This window comes from Ochotona curzoniae, unplaced genomic scaffold (genome assembly GCF_017591425.1).
Source record: "Ochotona curzoniae isolate NIBS_2020 unplaced genomic scaffold, NIBS_Ocur_1.0 contig_1302, whole genome shotgun sequence".
In the NCBI taxonomy this organism is placed as follows: domain Eukaryota; kingdom Metazoa; phylum Chordata; class Mammalia; order Lagomorpha; family Ochotonidae; genus Ochotona; species Ochotona curzoniae.
Window position 1 is genome coordinate 5,357,362 of NW_024465035.1, and position 20,942 is coordinate 5,378,303.

General features: G+C 44.3%; 1 protein-coding gene across 1 annotated transcript in view; it reads right to left on the reverse strand.

Annotated features, from left to right (window-relative positions):
* Positions 1-6,503: 6,503 nt before the first annotated feature.
* The window catches only part of COL6A5 (collagen type VI alpha 5 chain), a 97,435-nt gene continuing 82,996 nt past the window's right edge, over positions 6,504-20,942 (reverse strand). Inside the window, exons 39-43 of the mRNA XM_040963046.1 lie at positions 19,917-19,943; positions 13,097-13,780; positions 12,692-12,788; positions 11,797-12,038; positions 6,504-7,350 (exon numbers count right to left, since the gene is read on the reverse strand). Of these exons, the coding sequence (XP_040818980.1) occupies positions 7,331-7,350; positions 11,797-12,038; positions 12,692-12,788; positions 13,097-13,780; positions 19,917-19,943 (1,070 nt within the window). The 3' untranslated portion in view covers positions 6,504-7,330. The remainder of the gene's footprint in view (positions 7,351-11,796; positions 12,039-12,691; positions 12,789-13,096; positions 13,781-19,916; positions 19,944-20,942) is intronic.

Genomic DNA, 20,942 nt, shown 5'->3' on the forward strand with positions numbered 1-20,942 from the left:
TTAAATGCTCCAGCTCCACGTGCTTGTCATAATGAGTAAAAGAGGAGCCACCCACTAAGAGTAATCTTGTTGAGGTTTAGTGTACGCAATTAAATTCAGGTAGTGCATCTTAGGTCACTGGGAGTAAAGTAATGATAGGATTTGTGGTGGAGGTAGCTTTGCACACACACGAGACATGAAAGTTAGACTTCTGCCAACCACATCAGGTGCTATGGTATCGTAGAACACTGCAAGTGCTTCCTGGAATTCTATACCCAGGGAAAAGGCAGAGCGAACACAGTTGCTAAAATCTGCTGCTTTGAAAGCAAGGGGACCGCAGAGCGACAGCAAACCTCCAATAAAGCCACAAGCAGCTCTCTGCAAAGTTCTGTACAGTCCCGCTCTTCAGCCTGCCCTGCGGGATAATCCAGCTTCCCAAATGGATTCCTCCGGGCTCCTTTCCGCCTTGTGTGGAGGCGCTGCTGCAAGCCAGACTGTGCCTAAACCACCTCACGTGTGCCAGATCTCACAAAATCAATTTCACAGCTGAGAAAGATGTAATTCTCTAACCATGGAACTGAAGTCGGGCACTGGGGAGTTCATTTTTATTCCAGGATCTTGACATTGCATAACATGGGCGTTCTTACTGTTCACGCGCCTAAAGTACATTTTATTCAACAAGTGAGAAAGTAAACACACACACACACAGAGCCATGTTTGCCCCATATAGAAATACTCATGTTGAGTGGACATGAGCCATAGAGAGGAAGGGAGGAACAGAAAATGTAACTCCTCCGGTCGTGGCTTCTGGCGTCAGGGAGCACCCTGCAAGCTGTTAGCCTCTTGTGAGGTCAGAGTGGGGTGCCTCTCCAGGTCCAAAGCCACTGGGGAGTTTTGTGGTGCCCTCATAGAATTTCACATGGCACTGATGGTGCCAATGCAGCCCAGTAGAGGGGATGTCTTGACTGACAAGCAGGTGGGGCTGGGATTTGCAGCTCACAGATCCCTCCAGCTCAGCAGACTCTGAACTGCCTATCCTGTATCAGAACCGGCATGTGGTAGAAGCAGTCAGGCTCTTGCCATGGTTCCAACTTACATTTTGGACACCTCTTTGAACCCAGAGGGCCTCGGATAACAATCAAATGACTAGCATCAAAGCTGTGAAGGGCAGCCCATTGGTCACTAGGCAGGAATCTTTCTGGTGCAGCACAGAGATTCCCATGGAGGCACAGCAGAAACGGCGCAGCACCAGCACACTGCAGGCGGAGCTTGTGTGAGGGTCACCAACCCCGGACCAAGCTCTGTCACAGCTCCTTCTGTCATCCCCCAGAAGTGAGGGCTGGGAGGAGGTATGGCAGGAAAAGAGAGGCTGATTTTAAGCAAAAACTGCCGGAAGTCTCAGCACCTAGCTGCAGACACCAGAGCAATGTACATGAACTGAAGGGATTTCAGGGAAGACGAACCCAACTCATGGTGCTGGTGATGAGGAAGAATAGGAGCTAGCACGATTTGAGGACCTTCCGGGGTGAGGCATTGTGCCTCATCTCCTCCAGTGAGCCTGCTGGAATCCTGGTCTCTGATGGTTGATGAAGAAATCCCCAGCCAGAGTGGCACAGCTGGTTAAGAGCAGCACAGGAACAAGGGTCAAAGCACGTGATGCCCAATACTGGCTAATTCCCTCCCCCCTCCCCCTGTAAACTGAAATAATCAAAATGTGTTGTTTCATGGGGACCAGTTAAGGATCTGAACCCAGAAACAAGCAGTCAGTTGCCTGACTATTCTGCAAACTGGAGGCTGGAGACAGGTCTTAGACTTTTCCGATGGGGCGAGTGCCTGCACTGAATCAGGTGTCAGCAGTTACCAATCAATGGAAAATAGAACAACCTGTCATCAGCTAACAGCCCTGCCTGTTGTCTAAGGAAGACATTACAATTCACACACTCATTCTCCCAGGGGATGTTACCTAAACGGAGAAGAGACAAACAACCAGTATCCTTCATCAGCACGGCCTTACTACGGTGGCCCCTACCATGGGAAGCTCACCCCTTTTCAAGGTTCAGGCGAATGGGATGTCTCCATGCTGAGGGCGGGAATACTTTGGAAGGCCTAGCTACTTTCAGTCCAACTGCAAGGCAGCTTGGCAGCAGTGGGCAGCATTCTAGCTAGCTTAGGCCTCTGCAGGATTGTAGTTCATACCTTGTAGGCAATTTCTCTTCCCCTGAGAACGTGGGAAAAGCCTGCAGCCTCTGGAAGAACCAGGCAAATCCAGATCTAAAATCCTCTTTAGCCTGGATTATGAGGCCTTTACTTTCTGAGCCCCGGATCTGTCATGTATTAAATGGAGACAATGCTATCTTACCGTTGGCTTTCTTGCCAACGTGAAATGGAATAATGTTCACAAAGGACTTGTTGTAAGATCTGGTGCTCATGAAAAACTAAACAAATGTATTTTTGCTTTCTTTTTTTCCTCTTGCCTGGGGCTTGGGAATAGTATCTATTCTATTCTAATAGTATCTATTCTACTCTGTTAGTGCTTTTCAGATAGCAGCCATTATATATTGCATTCATCTCCTGGATAGATACTTCATATATTCATTACAAGTGCAGGATCTTCAGAAGGTTCCTGAAAAATGTGTGTGTTACAGTAACTCTGTATGGATTTCAAATTTTTCTTGCACCAAAACAACCTTATCTTTTAATTCTATCTTTCCTCAAACTTTCAAAAACATCCTTGTATGAGGACACCCATTAATAAATTATTTGGAGGGGAGAGCAAGTGTATTATGAAGCAATTTTTATATGTCCAGGAAACACTAGAATGGCTCCTTTCCCTGTATTACCAAGATAGTTAGGTTGTCACATTATTAAGCTGCACATTAGAATCACCCTGCAGCTTTCCAAATGCCCAGTGTTCAGTCTGCACGCCACACCACAATCTCAGTAGGCATCCCTGGGTTGAGACCAGGCACCAACAGCTTAAAAACCTCCCATATGAGTTCAGGGATAACTTGAACGAGGGAAGCAGGGAGCGACTTGCGCAAAGGGTTTTCAAACACAAAGCTGGGGACCAGAACTACTAGCAGCCCTTGGGAACCTTGTTAGGAATGCAGATTCCCAAGCCTTATGAAAATCTGCTGACTCGGAGAATCCGGGTGATGCAGTCATCTGGATTTAACAAGCCCAGCAGGGAGGAGTCTGCTGCTCCCTCAGGTGTGAGAACCACTGCTCTACCCCGTGGTCTTCTCTCCCTTGTCATCGTGCAAACCAGTGGATAATGACACCCTACTAAGTCTACCGTCTCCCTCAGACGTCCACTCATCTCCACGCTGAGCGGCAGCTTGTACTTCCCTCTTGCTTCAGCAGTCAGTGCCAGCTGTGGTATGAGTCCAACCACGTCTCTTCCCTGTCCTTGGCGTACCCTGGCGGCTCTTCTGCATGGTGTTAGAGGTCCTCCCACCCTGACCCACCCTGACCTCCGCAACCTGCTCTCCATCACTCTTTGGCTCAGGGCTGGCACACGCAGAATCCTGGTAGTCACTCTGTCTTCCCCATGAACACGTGCCTCTAGAGTTCCAACAACATTTTTAAGCACAAACACTCCAGGGAGACTCTTGCTCCTCACTTAGTTGCCTGCTGAAGCCTTGTTGAGCAATACCCAACCTTTTTTAGTCAGATCCAAAGACCTTCTGAAGAAGCCTCTGGGTGTTCATTTTATGTTAAAAGTCCTTCTTCCAGACTCCCACTGGGCTCATGACATGCCCTTACCCTGGCACCACTGTGTGAAATAGAAGCAGTCCCTGTGTGGGTCAGTCTTCCCCGCTGGACCATGCGTTTGCTGCATTTCTCACAAGTTCCTGGTGATGCTGTTGGTTCATGGGCTACCAGTTACAACTGGGTAGCTGGCACGGTGGCCATCCAAAGCTGTGAAACGCAGGCACTTGTTGATTAGTGTTACCTATCACTCTAGGATGAAGTATTTTGTTGGACAAAAATGCTAGTAACTGAGAGGATAACAGATGATTTGCTTGTCTGTTCTCATCAAACACATCATCCCAGATGGGTGACTATTCTTTTGAAGAAGACAAACAGTCCCCTTGTGAGCCAGTCTCCTACACGGCTGTCAGACCACGGTGAGAACAACTGAGAACTGTTAGAGCTTTTACTCAAGACAGAATCAACTTCCTATTCAGAAATGGCACTGGGGAGAAGACAATGAAGGGGCCAGGCTCAGCTTGAGAGGGTTTATTCAACCAACTTTTCTTGCACAGAGAAAACAGAGATAATGAACCTGTCCTAAGTTCCTAGCATTTGACAAGGCGGGAGGTAATGGAGTGAGGGCGCAAGTCACGGCCATATGGTCCCAAATAGGATGCAGAAGCAGCCCCCTCAGGAACTCTTCCTCAACCTTCCAAAACATCGGTCTAGCCAGTGACCAGTGCTCCGCATTGTACCCTCTGTATTTCCTTCCAGCCACCTAGCCCCCACGGAACAAGACCTACCAAAGTTGAAGCGTGCTTGAAAAGCTATGCATTTGCTGCCTACTCCCCCACCACCCCGAAATCTTCAAAATATACAATCCCAGCCTGCTGGAAGACTGGCTCTCACCACTGCTTCTCTAGCCTGCACACTGGCAGTTGGCCACCCACTTCGGATTTGTTTCTAATGCAATTGATTTGGCTGTGAATTCGCTACCTGTTTCCTCTTTGCATCTTGGCTAACAAGAGGGACTAGTACTGCCACAGCAGATAATGCAGGAGAAAGAATTTAGGTCAAAGAAAATTCCAGAGTTGTGGGGCTGGATCTCTGATCTTCTCTAAGCGAAGAGCTTTGGATAGAGACAGGATCCTCTGAAGATGGGCGATGGCTAGGGGTCGTGCAACCTTCCAACTGTGACCATTCAAGTTTTCATCCTCACTGTTCACACTCGGATAAAAGATTCAGGAATCAGCTTGAAACTGTCAGATGAAGTTTTCCAGCAATGTCACAGGACTCTTAGTCATCTGTAACTCTGGGCAGCTGTTCTCCAGTGCCTGGTCTCATGTTGTGGAAGGGCTGCAGGCTTGGCTCTGGGTCACTTCTGCCTAGGCCCTCTGGGAAAACTGGGCTGTGTGTGCTGGGGCTCCCTTTAGGGGTGTGTAGTACTGTTCCTAGGCCATCCCATGTTCAGACAGGTTGGATGTTGTGCAATGGCTCAGGATGTGTTGAGCTCACTGTTTTTCCTTTCACAGCCTTCTGAAAAGGTTCTCTTCAGTTCATCATACTTGCCCTTGGCCCACATGTCCAGGCTGCACTGGCTTCCGCACAAGTCTGCTCATGCTCCGCCCACATCCCGCGCATCTAAGTGAACAGACACAAGGCTCTTCTGCTAAGCTTTGTTTCTTGTCACAGCCCCTGCTTGATTTGCACCCCAACAGTTTTTTTTCTTCCAGATGAGGTCATTCATGCATTCATCAAATCTTTACTGGATGCATCAACCCCAGATACTAGGGGGCACAGGGATGAAGAAACAAAATGTCATGCATCCAAAGGATATACATAATAATACAAAGAATGTGTATTTCCCTCACCCAACTTAAGACATACAGCATGACAAGGCGCAGGTATTTGGTTTTCATTAAGACCCCAGGTGGGGCTCTCCCTCTCTCTCTCTCTCACTCACACACACACACAATCAGAATACCTGCATTTAAGTCTCAGTTCCAGCTCCTGACTCCAGCTTCCTGCAGGTACAGACCTACCAGGCAGAGGTAACAGTGAAACAGAGAATGTTGGAAAAAGATACATTATGACATTATTTGTGCAACATTTTAAAACCTGGGACTCAGCAGTATGGATTGTTTGTGACCATGGGCAGCCATCTAAAAGCCTAGAAGACATACAGAAGGACTCCAAACACTGAACTCAAGACAATGGCTACTGATCTGAGAAGAGGGATAAAGGGGACAAGCATCACTCCATACTTTCTTTCCTTTTAGTGGAAATTCTCTCTCTCTCTCTCTCTCTCTCTCTCTCTCACACACACACACACACACACACACACACACACACACAGTGGGAGGATTTGGAAGAGAAGGAGAGAGAGCTCCAATCCACCATTTTACTCCCCAAGTTACTGCAATGACCAACACTGGGACAGCCTGAAGTTAGAAGCCAGGTGCTCAACCCAGGTCTGCCATGTGCGTCTCCCAGGAACCCCCACATACATACAGGTCTTAAGGGAAAAACTTTATTAAATGATGAATCTTACCATAAAACCTCCTAGAGAACAACAAACAGCTACTTAATGAAATTCTGACAACCTAGAATTTACTGATGGAATTATTATAAATTATACATGCAGCAGCAGTAATATTACAGAAAATTTGTGGAAGAAGTTCAAACCTGCCTGTATTATCATCCCATTAACATAATCATTTTGGTTTTTTTTTTTATTAGACATATGCTCATTGACTTGGAGATTATCTGTTGCCTTAAGTGAACTGAATGATTTTTAGGAATGAATTCATTATTACCTTATTTTACGTTCTGTGCATATCTTCCAGAAGCGTTCAGTCTTGTACTGTTATTCTAATGGGTTTGAGGCAGACGACAGTTAAAAACAAATGAACAGAACAAATTGCCAGGTCAGACTTACTTTTATTTCAGAAATTATCTTTCATTACACTGTGCTTCCCAACAGCCCTGGCCTCGCAGAATATTCAAGCTTTTCCGTAATTGTTTCGACAGCAAAAGTAAAGTATGCGCAGAGCAAAGCTTGCTGAAAGCCAAGCGAGACACAGCACTCAACAGTCGTCTTCTGCCTTGTGATCTCTACCCTGCTGCAAGTGTTCTGGAACAGCACAGGGCTGCGGGAGGGGCCAGCCTGGCCAGTGGGTTTCAACGGGCGCTAGATACAGCATCAGGGTCACATGGAACTGAAGGCCAGGGCATGCTTCCACTCCCGTGAGCGGGCAGGAGACATCCCTCTGAAATTCCGCTTCAGAACCTTCTACCCCAGAGTCCGAGCTGGGCTGGAGATGAGAACGCCACTGACACAGCATCAAAATTAGCACCTTGTTCACGCAGAGCTGGCGAACACAAGATTCTGTTCATTATTCGTGGTCAGGCTGCCTCGCTGTCGGGAGACACGTGACCGTTCCTGGCCCTCGAGCGCGCACGCGCACGTCTGCACTTGGAAACGCTGCTCCCGCAGATCCGACGCGGGGGACACATGCAGGATGTTCTTAGCAAATTGTTTTCATTAAGCACTTCTGCCACTTACTGCTCTGCCTCTAATAGATGCTGTAGAATTTCTGATTGGAACCACATGGAACACACTGGAACAGGGCAACAGAGGCACTCTCCTGCGCGATCACCCTGTGCTTTCACCGTCTGCAAATGCAAACATCATTGTATTTGTAAATATCATGACATTCTGTTTTTTTTATATACCTCCTGTGAAACAAACACAAGTCCTTTTGGGGTCATCTTTAACAAACCAGAATCCAACGTGATGCGGTAAGGGATAGACATGACTTACATTTCTAAAAGTCACCAAAACCTCACACATAACCACAGAGTATTCTTCTCATTAAAAAGTAAGAATTCTTTTGCCCAGCGCAGTAGCCTAGCGGCTACAGTCCTCACCTTGAACATGCCGGGATCCCATATGGACGCCGGCTCTAATTTTGGCAGCCCTGCTTCCCTTCCAGCTCCCTGCTTGTGGCCTGGGAAAGCAGTCGAGGATGGCCCAAAGCCTTGGGAGCCTACCCCTGGGGGAGACCTGGATGAAGCTCCTGGTTTCAGATCGGCACAGCTCTGGCCATTGCAGCCACTTGGGGAGTAAATCAACAGATAGAAGATCTTCCTCTCTGTCTCTCCTCCTCTCTGTATATCTGACTTTCCAATAAAAAATAATAAAATAATAAATCTTTTTTAAAATGTAAGGATTCTGTATCTCCCAAACATATAAGACACACTGCACAACCAAAGACAGCATGACAAACAGTATTAGACTGGGTACTGTGAATATTATTCTCTGAAGCTGAATCAGTTTCAAATGTCTATAGCTTCCACCTTCTTGTCTATAAAAAGACACACTGCAACTCAGTGACTTCCAAAGTCCTTCTGGTCTTCAACTTCTAAGTTCCTATGATTCCAAGAACAAAAAGGTCAAACTGATGGGTTTTTTTGAGTCCCAGATGCACAGTGCGGAGTGGGTCTGGTCTAACGCCAGCAAGCCTTGCCATGGGCTGCAGGTCTCCAGGAAGATGGTTACGGGCATGACCTCATTCTAAAGGTTATGACCACATCGTTGCCACAGGAAAATGCAGAAAACTTTCAGAGGAAAGAAATTATAAAAATGATAACAAGAAAGGAATTGCAATGCTTACTTGTTCATTGTTCTCTTTATTCTATCAACTTTTTTTTGTACCAGGTCGCTTGGAAACATCTAACAGGATTGATGAGCTCAAGTTACTGGACACTGGAATCACCTGAGGTTGCTCCCCAAACTGCTGGCACCACCTCCAGGAAGTATAATTACGTGGCACATGGGATAGACTTTGGACTGCTCCAAAAATATCCAGATAATTCTAATGAACAGATCAGCCTGGGAACCTGGGAGTTAGAGTTCTCTGCTCTGATTCCATTGTTAATTAGATCCCAGGGATCTAACTGGATTGAACTTTTTGAAGTATTTCTAGTGTTGCGACCAGAAGGGTGGAGTGCAGATCCGGTAGCACTGGAGAGCTTAAAGAGGCAAAGGAGGTCCCACAGCCCTTTCCCTACCACATGGAGACGCACAGGACGCCGCCCTCTGTGTGCCGGGAACAGACCTCTTGAGCAAGCCCGAGAGCCATACCTTCACTCCCAGCTCTCGCCACTGGGATGAAAGCATTCCTGCGCTCTAACCACCTGTTCTGTGTATGGGCAGAGGAAGACCTCCCCTCTGCCACCCGTCCTCCTGTCGCTGGTCTACAACTCCTCAAGTTGTCGGGCATGCCCCTGAGTCAGACCCAAGTTCTAATCATGCAAGCCATCTCTTTGAGCCTCAGGGTCTCCACTTGCAGATGTGTGATATTGATTCCTGTTCCCACACAGAATTTTATATCCTGGATGTAAAATGACCATGGAGACAACACAGTAGTTCCCACGGATGGGTGGGGTCTGTAGTCTGACTCTCTCCGGCTCCCCCATCCTTGTGTCCCTTCTCAGGGCCAAGTTGGTCTCCCTCGAAGCATTGCCTGGTCCCCTGACTCCTCATCATTACTTCTCCACAGACAACGTCTGCTGGTAACAAGTTCTCTTAGCTTCCCTTTACCTGACAAGGTCATTAATTTGCCTTCATTCTAGGATTTCTGAACTGATTAGGAAAGTCTGTGCTCACAGCTCTTCTCCTGCTGCATCCTTAAAGAAAAATGTTGCCTTGGCCTCCGAACACCAGGGTTCAGATGAGGAAGTCATGATGGTTTGGACAGCCGTGCCTTTCTAACAAAAAGCTTTTCTCCAGCTGCTTCAAGGTTTTTTTTCCTGTTCAACAGCCTGATTATGATGGTGTCTCTGTAGAGCTTTTGAAAACATAAATTCAAGGTTTTTTTAATCAGCATTTCTTCAAATATTTTTTCCTGCATGGTTTTATTCCTGCTTCCCTCACGGAATTCCAATGAAATGAATGTTAGACTTTTGGATTCTGTTCCAGTCTCTTTGGTCCTCACTCTCTTTTCGCTCTAATCTTTCTCTTTTCTAATCTTGCTGTCATCTTCACCCTCATGCAGTTCATTCAATGAATTGTAAAAGTTTTTTTTTTTCTATCAGGAATTTAGTTTTCTTTACACTTTTTTTTTTTTTTTTTTTGCTTTTAGAAATATTCCTTGGTTCTTTTTCGTCTCTCTAGCTTTCTACTGTTTAGCTTTCCATTCATTTCAAGGTGTCTGCCTTTATCCCAGGGAACATAGTTACAAGAGCTGTTTCCTGTTTTAGGCTGATATTTGCGACATCTGAGTTAGCTTAAGGTTGGCATGGTCCATTGTTTTTTTCCTCTGAGAATTGCCCAGATCTTCTAGTTCTCTGTAAGTTGCAACATTTTGGACTGTATCCTGGACATTTTGGATATTATGTTGTGTAGACTCCAAGTCATATTATGATTCTCTGCAAGAATTTAATTTTGTTTTTTGTTTCCGGAGACAATCAGAGCAGTTGGGCTCCTCATGTGAGTCCCGTCTCCTGCTGTGGGCAGAGGTGCAACTGCAGCAGAATTCGCAAAGCCTTTGGCATCGTGTTTAGGATTTTCCCTACCCACCAACAGTTTAGGAGAGACCCTGGGATGCTTGCAGGTCCCCTATGTACAATTAGAGGACTGGCTCCTCCAACTTTCTTCCCTCTGGGGTCCTTCACACAGGACCTTTCTTTCTAATGCCTCTGGCAAGAAACCCAGTGTTTCTTTTTCATGTCAGCTGTCTAGCCTTCCACCCAGCTCCTACCAGCTGCCTGCCTCTGCAGAAAAAAAAAAAATCTGCCGTTTGTTCCACTGTTCCCAGCACACAGGGCTCAACTTCGTAGCTGGTGATCTCCGTAGAGATGGGCTTCTGTTGAGGGCTAGCCATGGCTGCACTGCCACCAGACAGTTTCTGGCCTGCCTTTGGCATGGAGCCCCAGAAGAACAGTCACCCCACCTCCCTACCTACTTTTGTTTACTTTATAGAATCTCCAGGTAGCTACCTTTTGTGTTTCTCCCAGAATTTTCCCTTGTAATCAATGAGAGACAGGTGGTGTGGACTCCTCCATCCTGGGACCAGAAATGTCATCCTACTGATATCCAGTCATCATTTCCGTACATCCCTGTCCATCGTGGATATAGCTTCAACATTTCCATTAACCTCATTTTCGCATCATTTTGTTGATTCAGTTCTCCATTTATATATCTTGCTAAATCTATGTTTGCATCTGTATTTTGTTTTGTATGTAAGTTTGTGTATATACCATTAACTGTTTCTATATTAATATCTATCTTAGTAGCCATAACTAGACTCTTTTGAACTATGCATGCCTAATTCACAGTATTTTATAGCATTTATTTTTCTGTTATGCTTTATGGCATTTTTGTTCCCACTTGGAGACCCCTACAAATAGTGCTGCTGCTTTAAAGCTTCTGGTTCATGCTGTATGGTAGAATAAAATGACTGGGTCATTGGATATGTGTAGTTTTAGCATATACTCAGGACTGTTAATTTTAAAACAATTCCCCACATGATTCAAGGATACAAAAAGAGTTGTTTGTTGCTTTTCTCAGACTGTCAGTAACATCCTGGCTTCCAGCTTCTGTGTCCTCTGTGGTTGTAGGCCTAGGAGCATTTTCCCCACTGCCCTTTGTCCAGGTAGACTGTGGGACAATGGGAACCCGCTCCTCCAGGGCCTGTTAGGACTGGGCTTCCGCCTGCAACCTCATCTCAAACATGCAAAATCTAAGCAAAATGGAGCAGAGCCGAGTGTCCAAGCAGCATCCCCTTGCTCAACAGAGTCACCACTCCCTGCACCAGGTGTCGGCCTCCTCCCATTGTCCTGCCTCTCAACCCTCTCCCTCCTCAGTGCCCTGGTTCCACACCAAGCAATCATTTTTGTCTACTACTGATTTGATTTTATGAACACAACTGACCCCCCCACTATGCCCTTCTGGAGTTTCATCTCCCTGGCCTCCTTATTTTGGGGGACCTCCCTGTGATGCTGGGTGATAAACCTTTTTTTTAGATCTGTCCTGTCAATTCCACTTGTGCCAGACAATTCCCATGGCTCACCTTGCATCAAAGGAGAACCCACTCACAGGTGCTTGGGGGACATTACCTTTCCTGTCCTGTTGATCACTCACAGGGGCCGGAGTTTCTTCCGGCTGTGCCTCGCCCTTGTCTTTCAGCATCATGTCTCCCGTTGAGAAGAGCATGTACAGCTTCTGCATTAGACCCATCACAGTCTGAGAATCGTTCCTCTGGTTGTTTCCTAACGCTGAGAAATGCCGTTCCCAGGAGCCGGGCTCACCGAACAGCCCACTGTCATCTCTCTCTATTTCATATACCTCAGGAATAAGACTGAAGTGATAACAGAAAAGAGATGGAAAATACATTTGACCATGCAGGATTAAATTCACATACAATCTGATGACATCACAGGAACCCACTTGTTGCATGGGGTTGAGAGAGGCCAAATTCAGGTTGTGGATGTAATTTCACTCGGGTGTAGTTGTGTGGGATGCCAAGCCAGTATTATTTCATCCCTGAATTTTTACTGGGTACTTGGGGTTGTATTCTACAAAAACAGACTTGAAAGAACCTCTCTTTCCAGTCTTGTTAGGTGATGTGCTTCCCAAGTGGCAACTGTTCTCACTGGTGAGTTGCCTCTGGCAATTGTTGACATCTCAGCTGAATCTCCCTCTGCCCTCCAGGCACAGCCCTGCCTGCCCCTGTCTTGTGTGAACTCCCACGACTTCTCTTGCCTTCCTGCCCACTGGCTGCAGAGGCCCAGGGGAGGGACCACATTTTAGGAGAATTCTTAAGCCGATCTATGTAGCAGTTAAATCCTCAATTCCTAAGGGGCGACAAGGAACAGGACCCTCCTGTCAACCCTGCACTGGACCAGGATGTGGGTAATAAGTGAATTTTATGCAAAAAAAAAAAAATCAATCAAATGGTCACATCTAGCTTTGGATGTCATAGAGCTCAAACTTTTAGTGTTTTCAACTTACAAGACTGTGTTCTCTGTGTCGGTGCTTTCTGGACTGGGATAGGTGACATTGGGGCATTTGGCTCTCAGATCATCTGAAGGATAGCTGTTAATGGCACCTGGAAAGAGAAAGGACTGATTAGTCTACGCTGTACCCTCCTTGTTAACACTGTTATCCAAAGTCAGATTATTGGTTTTCTGGTTGGTAGTATTTCCAAGAACAAATTCAATTTGTAAGTAGGCACACTTACATTGAAATACTTTATTGTAGGCAAAGTCAGTGCGTTATAAAAGTATTTGTGAAAGTGTCGGAAAATGAAATTGGAAGACATTAAAACTTTGGGGTGGGTGCTCAGTGTAGCGGTACACAGACAATTGTACACAGACAATCTCTTGCAAAAGCAATAGTTAAGCTTGCAGGACTTACGTCTGATCGAATGCACAAAAGGCCTGAGAAACTTGATGACATAGTTGAAATCTGGTTTATGGGTTCGGCCAAGCTGGACTAAGTGGTGATCCAGAGGCTGGCTGGCTAGTTCTTCTAATTCCTTGTCACTGTGTGTAGGACCAAAGGAAAACACAAATATGGTGTAGCCTTGACACTTGGCTCTCTGAGACACGTTCCTCAAGACCTCCTTGTCTACAGGATTGGTTTCACCAGCAGATACGATGAAGATAACTTTGTTTTTCTTAAGGTTGGGAGTTCCTACAAAGACGTTGTCAATCGTCCATTGCAGGGCATGACCCGTAAAAGCATCTCCGTTGAGCTGTTGCACGGAGTCTAGGAGGTGATGCTTCATTTGGTCCCTACTGTTATAGGTAAGCAAATCAAATTCCAGGTAAGCGGGGCAGTCCTCCGTGTTGGGCCTGTATCCTGAAGGAGAGTAGCTGAGCACGGCCACCCTGTCTCCTATGATGGAGGTCAGTGGGTCAGGGGTGACGTGAAAGTAATCAAGCACGGAGGTTACAAATGCTTTCACTTGCTTGAATTCATCATCCCCCACTCGTTGGGAAGCATCAATGAGAAATGCCACATCCATGTAATATTCTTGAAGAGAGATATCCTCAGGTTTAAAAGAAAGATTGGATTCTTCTGTTCTGCCATGTTTTTCTTGTCCTGCAACAGATAACTCAAAGTTACTCTTCCCAAGAGAAGGACAAACTTGAAACCCAAGCCACAGATGACAAATACATGCCTGGAGTGTTGCCAGGCATCACCCCCACCTACGGGGCAGGCATCAATAATCAATCACAGAGCTTGTTTCCAGATGTATTCGCCAACACTGTCTCCACATAGTGCATGGTGCATAAAGAGCTGGTGCCATTTGACAGGTGTTGCCTCATGAACAAACATTAGACACAGCAGCCCTTCTTAGATCATTGTTAAACAGTTTATTTATACCCTCACTATGTTAATAATGAAGGTGCAGTCTGCAGTTACAACATATGTAGAACTGAGCTGGTTAAGAGTTAGTCATATGCAATGATACCAAGAACAGGTGTCGAAGCTCCATTCATTCATGGCACAAATGCATGGACCATTACACACGTTCATGAAGCATGCAAGGAATAATGTCATGAGAGCAGGTGCAAAAAAGTACTATTTTAAATCCACATGCTGTGTCCAGAAGCAACATATCCCATGACTTTTGGTGTTCAGAGTGCCATGAAAAATAAGAAGCTTGCACTGTAACGTAAATCAACTTATTACTAGGCACACAGTTGGTTGACTTGTGTGTGAGTGTGTGTGGGGGGCGTGTAATAAATCTTTCTCAGTGCCTCCATTTATACTCCGATGCAAGTTGATCCTGTCGGGCATACCAGCTGTTCACGCAGGCAGCACTGCTACAAGCTGAGGGATGGTGAAATTGGCTCACAATTATGGGGATGATGGTTGACTGCTGAAGTCATGACAGGAATCATCAGCTCAGAAAGACAGTAAGTACACGACCATGTTCTTCTCCCCTTGAAGGAAGAGGAGTGTTTGCAAACATAAATAAGCACCCAGCAGACTTCTCACTGGCAAGAAATTACTGATCCCTATTTCTGTCCAAACAGATGCTTTATGTTTATTATTGTATTTATCACAAGTGCATTGATTAATCTGTATTAGTACCATAAAATCTTAATATTGTTGCAAAACAAACCCTTCCCCAACACAACACACATAACACCAACCCACAGCATGGGTGAAGTCATTAACAAGGCTGCTGTATTGGCTGATTTCTGAACATGCAATGAACTCTGAATTCCCAGAGTAAAAATCCACATTATTTTTTTTAATCTGTCAATGAATTTTATTTACTAAAGTTTTGTTTAGAAATTTTGTATTCACAGGAATGTTGGTATGCAATTTTACTTTCGTGCGGTGTCTTTGCCTGGGTGTTGGTATCAGGACAATCTAACCACAAGCATGAAATATTCCGTCTTCGATTTTTCTAGAAGAGTTTGTGTAGAATTGGCATTATCCCTTCCTTTCATGTTTTGAGATATTAGCCAGCCAAATCATCTGTGCCTGTAATTTTCTTTATGAGAAGGTTTGAATTTCAAATTAAACCTCTTTAATAGGTATAGGAGATTTAGGCTATTTCTTCAGTGAGCTTTGGCAATTATGCATTGTAAAAAAAAATGTATATTTCACCTGAGTGTTCTTAATATTTTTTAAAACGTGTTCACAATATTCCCTGATTGTTATGCAACTCCCCAAACTCCTCACGTTGCTTGTTGTGTCTTTTCTTGGTGGGCTTCATTACAGGCCTATCAATTTTGATCTTTTAAGAGAAACAATTTGGGGCTTATTCATTTGTCTTTCGTTTTATGCTTTTCTATTGCATTAACTTTCACATTATTACTTTTTTCTGAGTATCTTGGGTTTCACTTGCTTTTTGATTTCTTAAGGTAGAAGCTGAGTAGAGTGACTTAGAATATTTCTTCTTTATCAACTTAGGCATTCAGTGTTATTAATTTCCTCTTAAGTGCTGCTTTTGTTAAATGTCAGAAATTCCTGTATATCTAATTCATTTTTACTCATTGCAAGATACTCTCTAATTTCCCTTTTGATCTCTTCTTTGAACATGCCTATTTAGAACTGCTTTTATTTAATTTCCAAATAATTGGAGAGTTTTCAAAGATCTTTGTGCTATTGATTTTTAATTCAATTCTGTTTGGGGCAGAGAACATATCTAATATGACCAGAATTCTTTAAAACTTTGAATGTTATCTCATGGTCCCAAAATGGTCTACCTTGATCATGTAGTTAATGTGTACTAGAAAAGAATGTGTATTTTATTATTGTCAATGAGGTATAACTGACAGTGTTGTTCAAGCCTATTGCGTTTCCTCTGGCTTTCTACTTTTCTATTAATTTCTGCAAGAGGATACTGAGACCCACTGATATTCTTTTCATTTAAAAAGGTTTGTTTCATTTGGATCATTTCTATTGCTGCATTTTCAAGTTCACTGATTCTAACGCTTTGCCAAAGCTCGCCGGCCACGGATGTTACCCGGTGCTTTGTTCACTCCAGACCTACTGGCTTTCATCTCTACAAATTCTATTTTACTATTCTTTTTATACCCTCTTTGTCTCCACTGCATTTTTAAACATATGGGATATATTTGTAATAATCGTATTGATATCTTAGCTAAATTCTCACACTTGAGTCAGTTCTGGTTTTGTTTTGAGGGATTCTGTTTTTTGTTGTGAATCATGCCTTTTTTTTCTTTTTATGTCAGACATTGTGAAGTTTCCCTTGTTGTGTATGGAATACTTTCACATTCTTATATCCATGTGTTGTCTTCTGGGAGGCAGTTAAATGATTTAGAAACTCAGGTCCATTGGAATTCAGCTGTTAGAATTTGGTAGGCATGTCCAGAATGGTGCTTAACTTAGCACTACTTCTGACTCCTGAGGTGAGACCTTCCTGACTTTTCTCCTCTGTGTCCTGTGAGTTCTGTGTTTCTCCAATCTTCCTGGCAGGAAATGCGGCACCTCAGGCCCTGTGATCAAATGGCACTGTGTTCTTCTTTGAGATGCTTCACTTCCTGGTCGTATGCAGGTGCCATTATGCTCTGCTGAATAGTCCAGGCCAACTCCACAGATCTCTGGGATGCTCTCTGGGCAGCTTCTCCTCTCTCGTAAATCCTCAACCCTGGCCTCCCAAGTCCTGGCGTCTAGCAGCTTACCATCTGACACACACATGCACTATATTTCAATGTGCAATTCCTTTGAATTTCATGTCCACAAAATTTCTGAAGAACTCCCACGAATATACTTGAACATGAGGGATCTTCAAAGAGCCCATGGAATTGTGCATTATTTTTTTTAATTTATATTTTTCCAAGAATCATTTGAACTAGATGTGGTTGTCTAAGTCAGGAATCAGAACCAGTTTTATATTCAACATTCAGCTATTCCAGCTTTTGTTCCAACTCTGGCAATTCCAAGAAGTGGTGACTGATCATCTGGTCTGAATGCTGCACATTGTCTTCCTTCTCACAAAGAACTGACCTATATCCCCTGGGTCCTCCCTTTATCCGCACCTTTTTACTACCAGACAGCACTTTGCACTTCAAAATCACGTTGGCAACATGTGGGCCTCTTCTTTTTCACCCAGAATCCAGTTTGAAAATTCCTCTGGGAATTTCTGATTCTAATGGAGGTCTCTGATTAAGCTAATCTACATGAAACCAGAAGTAAAAATAGTATGTTTCATATTCTTTTCTGTCAGTGCTATATGATGAATATCACCCAAAACACCTGCCACCAAGATGGCTGCTTTCCAGTTAATGTTTTCATTTCTTTAAGCAGAACAACTGATACACTTTATTAAAGCATCAGAAAAAAATATCGCATAAATGTTCTCACAAAAGAGGAAAGGGTTGGTTGATCAAGATTGTAGGATACTTTCCATGCACATCCTTTTCCAATTTTCTTTATAAATGACCAAAAATCTCAATTCTTTTGTAAACGACTCAGAAGTATTTTCAAAAGAAGTATATTTTATCTCTAAAAACAATTTCCCTTCATACCTACAGGATTAGCATTGAGAATTGAAGGAGCCACATGTGCCGGATTGTGTCATGAAAACTCAAGAGGTTAGTCAAACAAAAAGTGTGCTTTTTCTACTTCGAGGACCGTCAAAAATATGTTCCTTCAAGAAAACCAGGCAGAAGTGTGGATCAAGTACATGCATGGCTCACAGCAATGCTGTGTATTTTCTGAAAATGTCAGCCAAGTCAAATTCCCATCTTCAATTCTGTGGAAGAATTTCCTCAGAATGGCCGAGAACTGAAAACTGGCTCTGTTTCTCACGCACGAGGATAGGATGGAAACAGGGATCTGGTCAGGTTTCCAGGGAAGCACCCCCAGGGATTAGTCCAATTTTGGCCAAGGAGCGAACCGCAATGTCAAGTGTGTTCCCCAAAGAAACTTTCGGGAGAAGTGGGGTAGTGGAAAGGAAATGCAGGGAGAAGGGAGAGTTGAAGGGTTTTGAGCCATTTGGCCTGGGACTAACTGTGCTATAAGGCAGCTGTACTGCGTGTCATGGAGAGTCCTGGCACCTCAAGAGATGCAGGCGCTATCCAGTGCTCTGACTTTGAACTTGTCGGGGGACCAAAACTAGCCATATGTTCTCCACAGGGCAAGCCACATGTGCAACGGGGACTACATTTTTTGGTGTGTCTGTTCAGATGAATTGTACTTGATATTTTTTCAAATGAAAAAAAAATAATTACAATGATTTCTCATGAAGTTGTCACCACTTTTTGCTTTTCTGCTTTCTGAGTATATAATTGAGGATTTTGCTTGCTGCAGGTCTTATGGGCCTCTCGGTTCTGCACATTTTTCTCTTATTTAACCTTCTGTACTGCATGGGAAAGGTGGCATTCTCATCATTCCCATTTTACAGTTGAGAAAACTAAGGCTTGGAGAGAGTAAATGGACTGGACCAAGGAATCACACGTGGTGATCAGCAGAGGGAGAAGAATGGGTCCTCAGAGGAGAAGGTGGGGCAGGAACACTGCAGAACAAGTTAACTGGCTCCTTCAAGGCCTTGGGACCTGGGCTCAAGAACATACTCCTCATTCAGTTGCTACTCCTCTGACTGAAGCCATTAGACAATGTTTTCTTCTAAGATTAAACGACTTGGGTGTACAGACATCACCAACAGCGGTTCCGGTGTGTTGCTTTCTGCACTGACTCCTACCCGTCAACATGAGGTCAAAGTTCTGAGCAAGATGTAGGAATGCATGAGGGTAACGCATTTCCCGGTAGTTTCTGATACAGGTTTTGTTTGGGTAGTACTTAGGAATCAAAAGGCCAGGGAAGCACAGGGGGTCAAAGGGGAACTCTGCAAATCAGTAAGGCAAAGGTAGGAAGATGCAGGAAGCTGGAGTCTTGGGAAAAAGAGGGTGCTGCACAACTTGCCACCCAGCCATGTGTCCTGTGGGAACTACCAGTGTCTTTTATAGCTAAGATTCCAGACTTTCCTCCAAACTCCCTCTTAGTTCCAGAGCAGGAAGATCTGCCATTCCCTGTTAGGGCTCGCATGATGGATGAGAAGTGAACTGAGCAGGCGGAGGGGCACAAGAAACCTGTCAAGTTTGTATGTGTACAAGACATCTGGTACTAATCAGAGCTCATGGCTCAGTGGCTGAAGGAAATATCTGCACTGCAGCAAACTTTCCAGAAACAACACATTCTATAGAAGTTCACAGCAGATTTGGGCAAGTGGAGTGTGTGTGTGTGTGTGTGTGTGTGTGTGTGTGTGTGTGTGAGAGAGAGAGAGAGAGAGAGAGAGAGAGAGAGAGAGAGAGAGAGAGAGAGAATAGATGAAGTCTCATGAAAACACTTAGGATCTGAAACTCAGATTTGTCTTATAAATAACAAACGCATGTTATCCTAAATCAGAGATGCTGTTTCCAGGACAACCTGACAAAAATCCTCCAGGGGAACTCCTCAGTAAGGGGAAACTGGGTGTGGTGGAATTCGTATTCTTTTCCCTGCTAGAGCTGAAAATGAAGATTCCACAGCTATGCCGGACCTTCGGCTGACCTCAAGTTCCTTGGCCCTTGGCCCTCGGAAGAGCCCAGGTACCTGGAAAGTCTTTCTGTTCTGAGCACTGGTCATGGATAAGGGTACAAGGGTGCCTGCCTGCCCGCTCCCCTCTTCTCATCTTCCTTCCCCTTTCCCTCTTTGCCTTCCTCTCACACCTCTGGGTGACACATCTGTCTTTCCTGACAGGGTCCACCATGGTCAATGACCGGACTCTTTAATGCTCTTCTTTAATAAAGCTATGACAAATGACATTTTCTTCTTCTCATTTTAAACCAATTCAAAATAAATTCCTGTGAGTTGAAGGCTGTTCTAATTCCTACATCATTAAAATGAACACAGAAAATGAACAACATCCATTAAAAAGAATACTTAATGTTTTTCTTTAAGCTATATTTATATGAGTAGTTAAATATGTTTCAACTAAAAAAAACATACAACTAAAAAACATAAGTGAATGCTTTATTAATACCACACATATCACTTCTTTTTAAAGCTAAGATGTTTGATTTTTCAACCAATGTTTGACTTCTTCATTTCAGCTTTCACAAGAGTATGCTTGGTTGTTTTAAAGTCCAAACATTTATATTCCAGGGATAAAAGAATATGAGTATTGAATGCACAAAAGGAAATGTACTGAAGGCAGCCACTAAGAATGAATAACAGTACAAGACTGCCGCCTCCACCCACCCTAGCTCTACACCACATACTCTAGCTATACACATGGCACTTTTGACAAAATTCTTAAAATGCTCGCCTTTTGGCCAAATGAGCATTTTGAAAGGCTCTGGATGCCTGGATGGAGTAGCTGAATAATGAGTTTGGAATTTCACACTTTCAGAATAAAAACACTGACACAATGCTGAGGTCTGATTTGCTGCCGCTGTTAGATCCTAATTAGAGTTACTGCCTTGTCACTCAAATGCACCCCAGAGGGCAGTGGGCGCTATGCTCTGGTGCCCACCATGGGCACCTCAGAAATCACTCAGAGGAGGAAACTTGGAAATGTTTGAGGGAAATGGAATTAAAATATGTTGCCTTCATGCAAAAGCATTTTAAGTTGCGTTCACCTATCTTCCCATGTAGCAGTAGCCAAGCCACCTGCCACACCGTTTTTATGCCTTCTTTATTCTGCTGCCCTCTCTACCTCCCTGCTCTACATCCCGCTAGATTCTAGAGGTCTCTTCAGCTTGGTGAGAACACCAGGACATGTCAGAGAGCT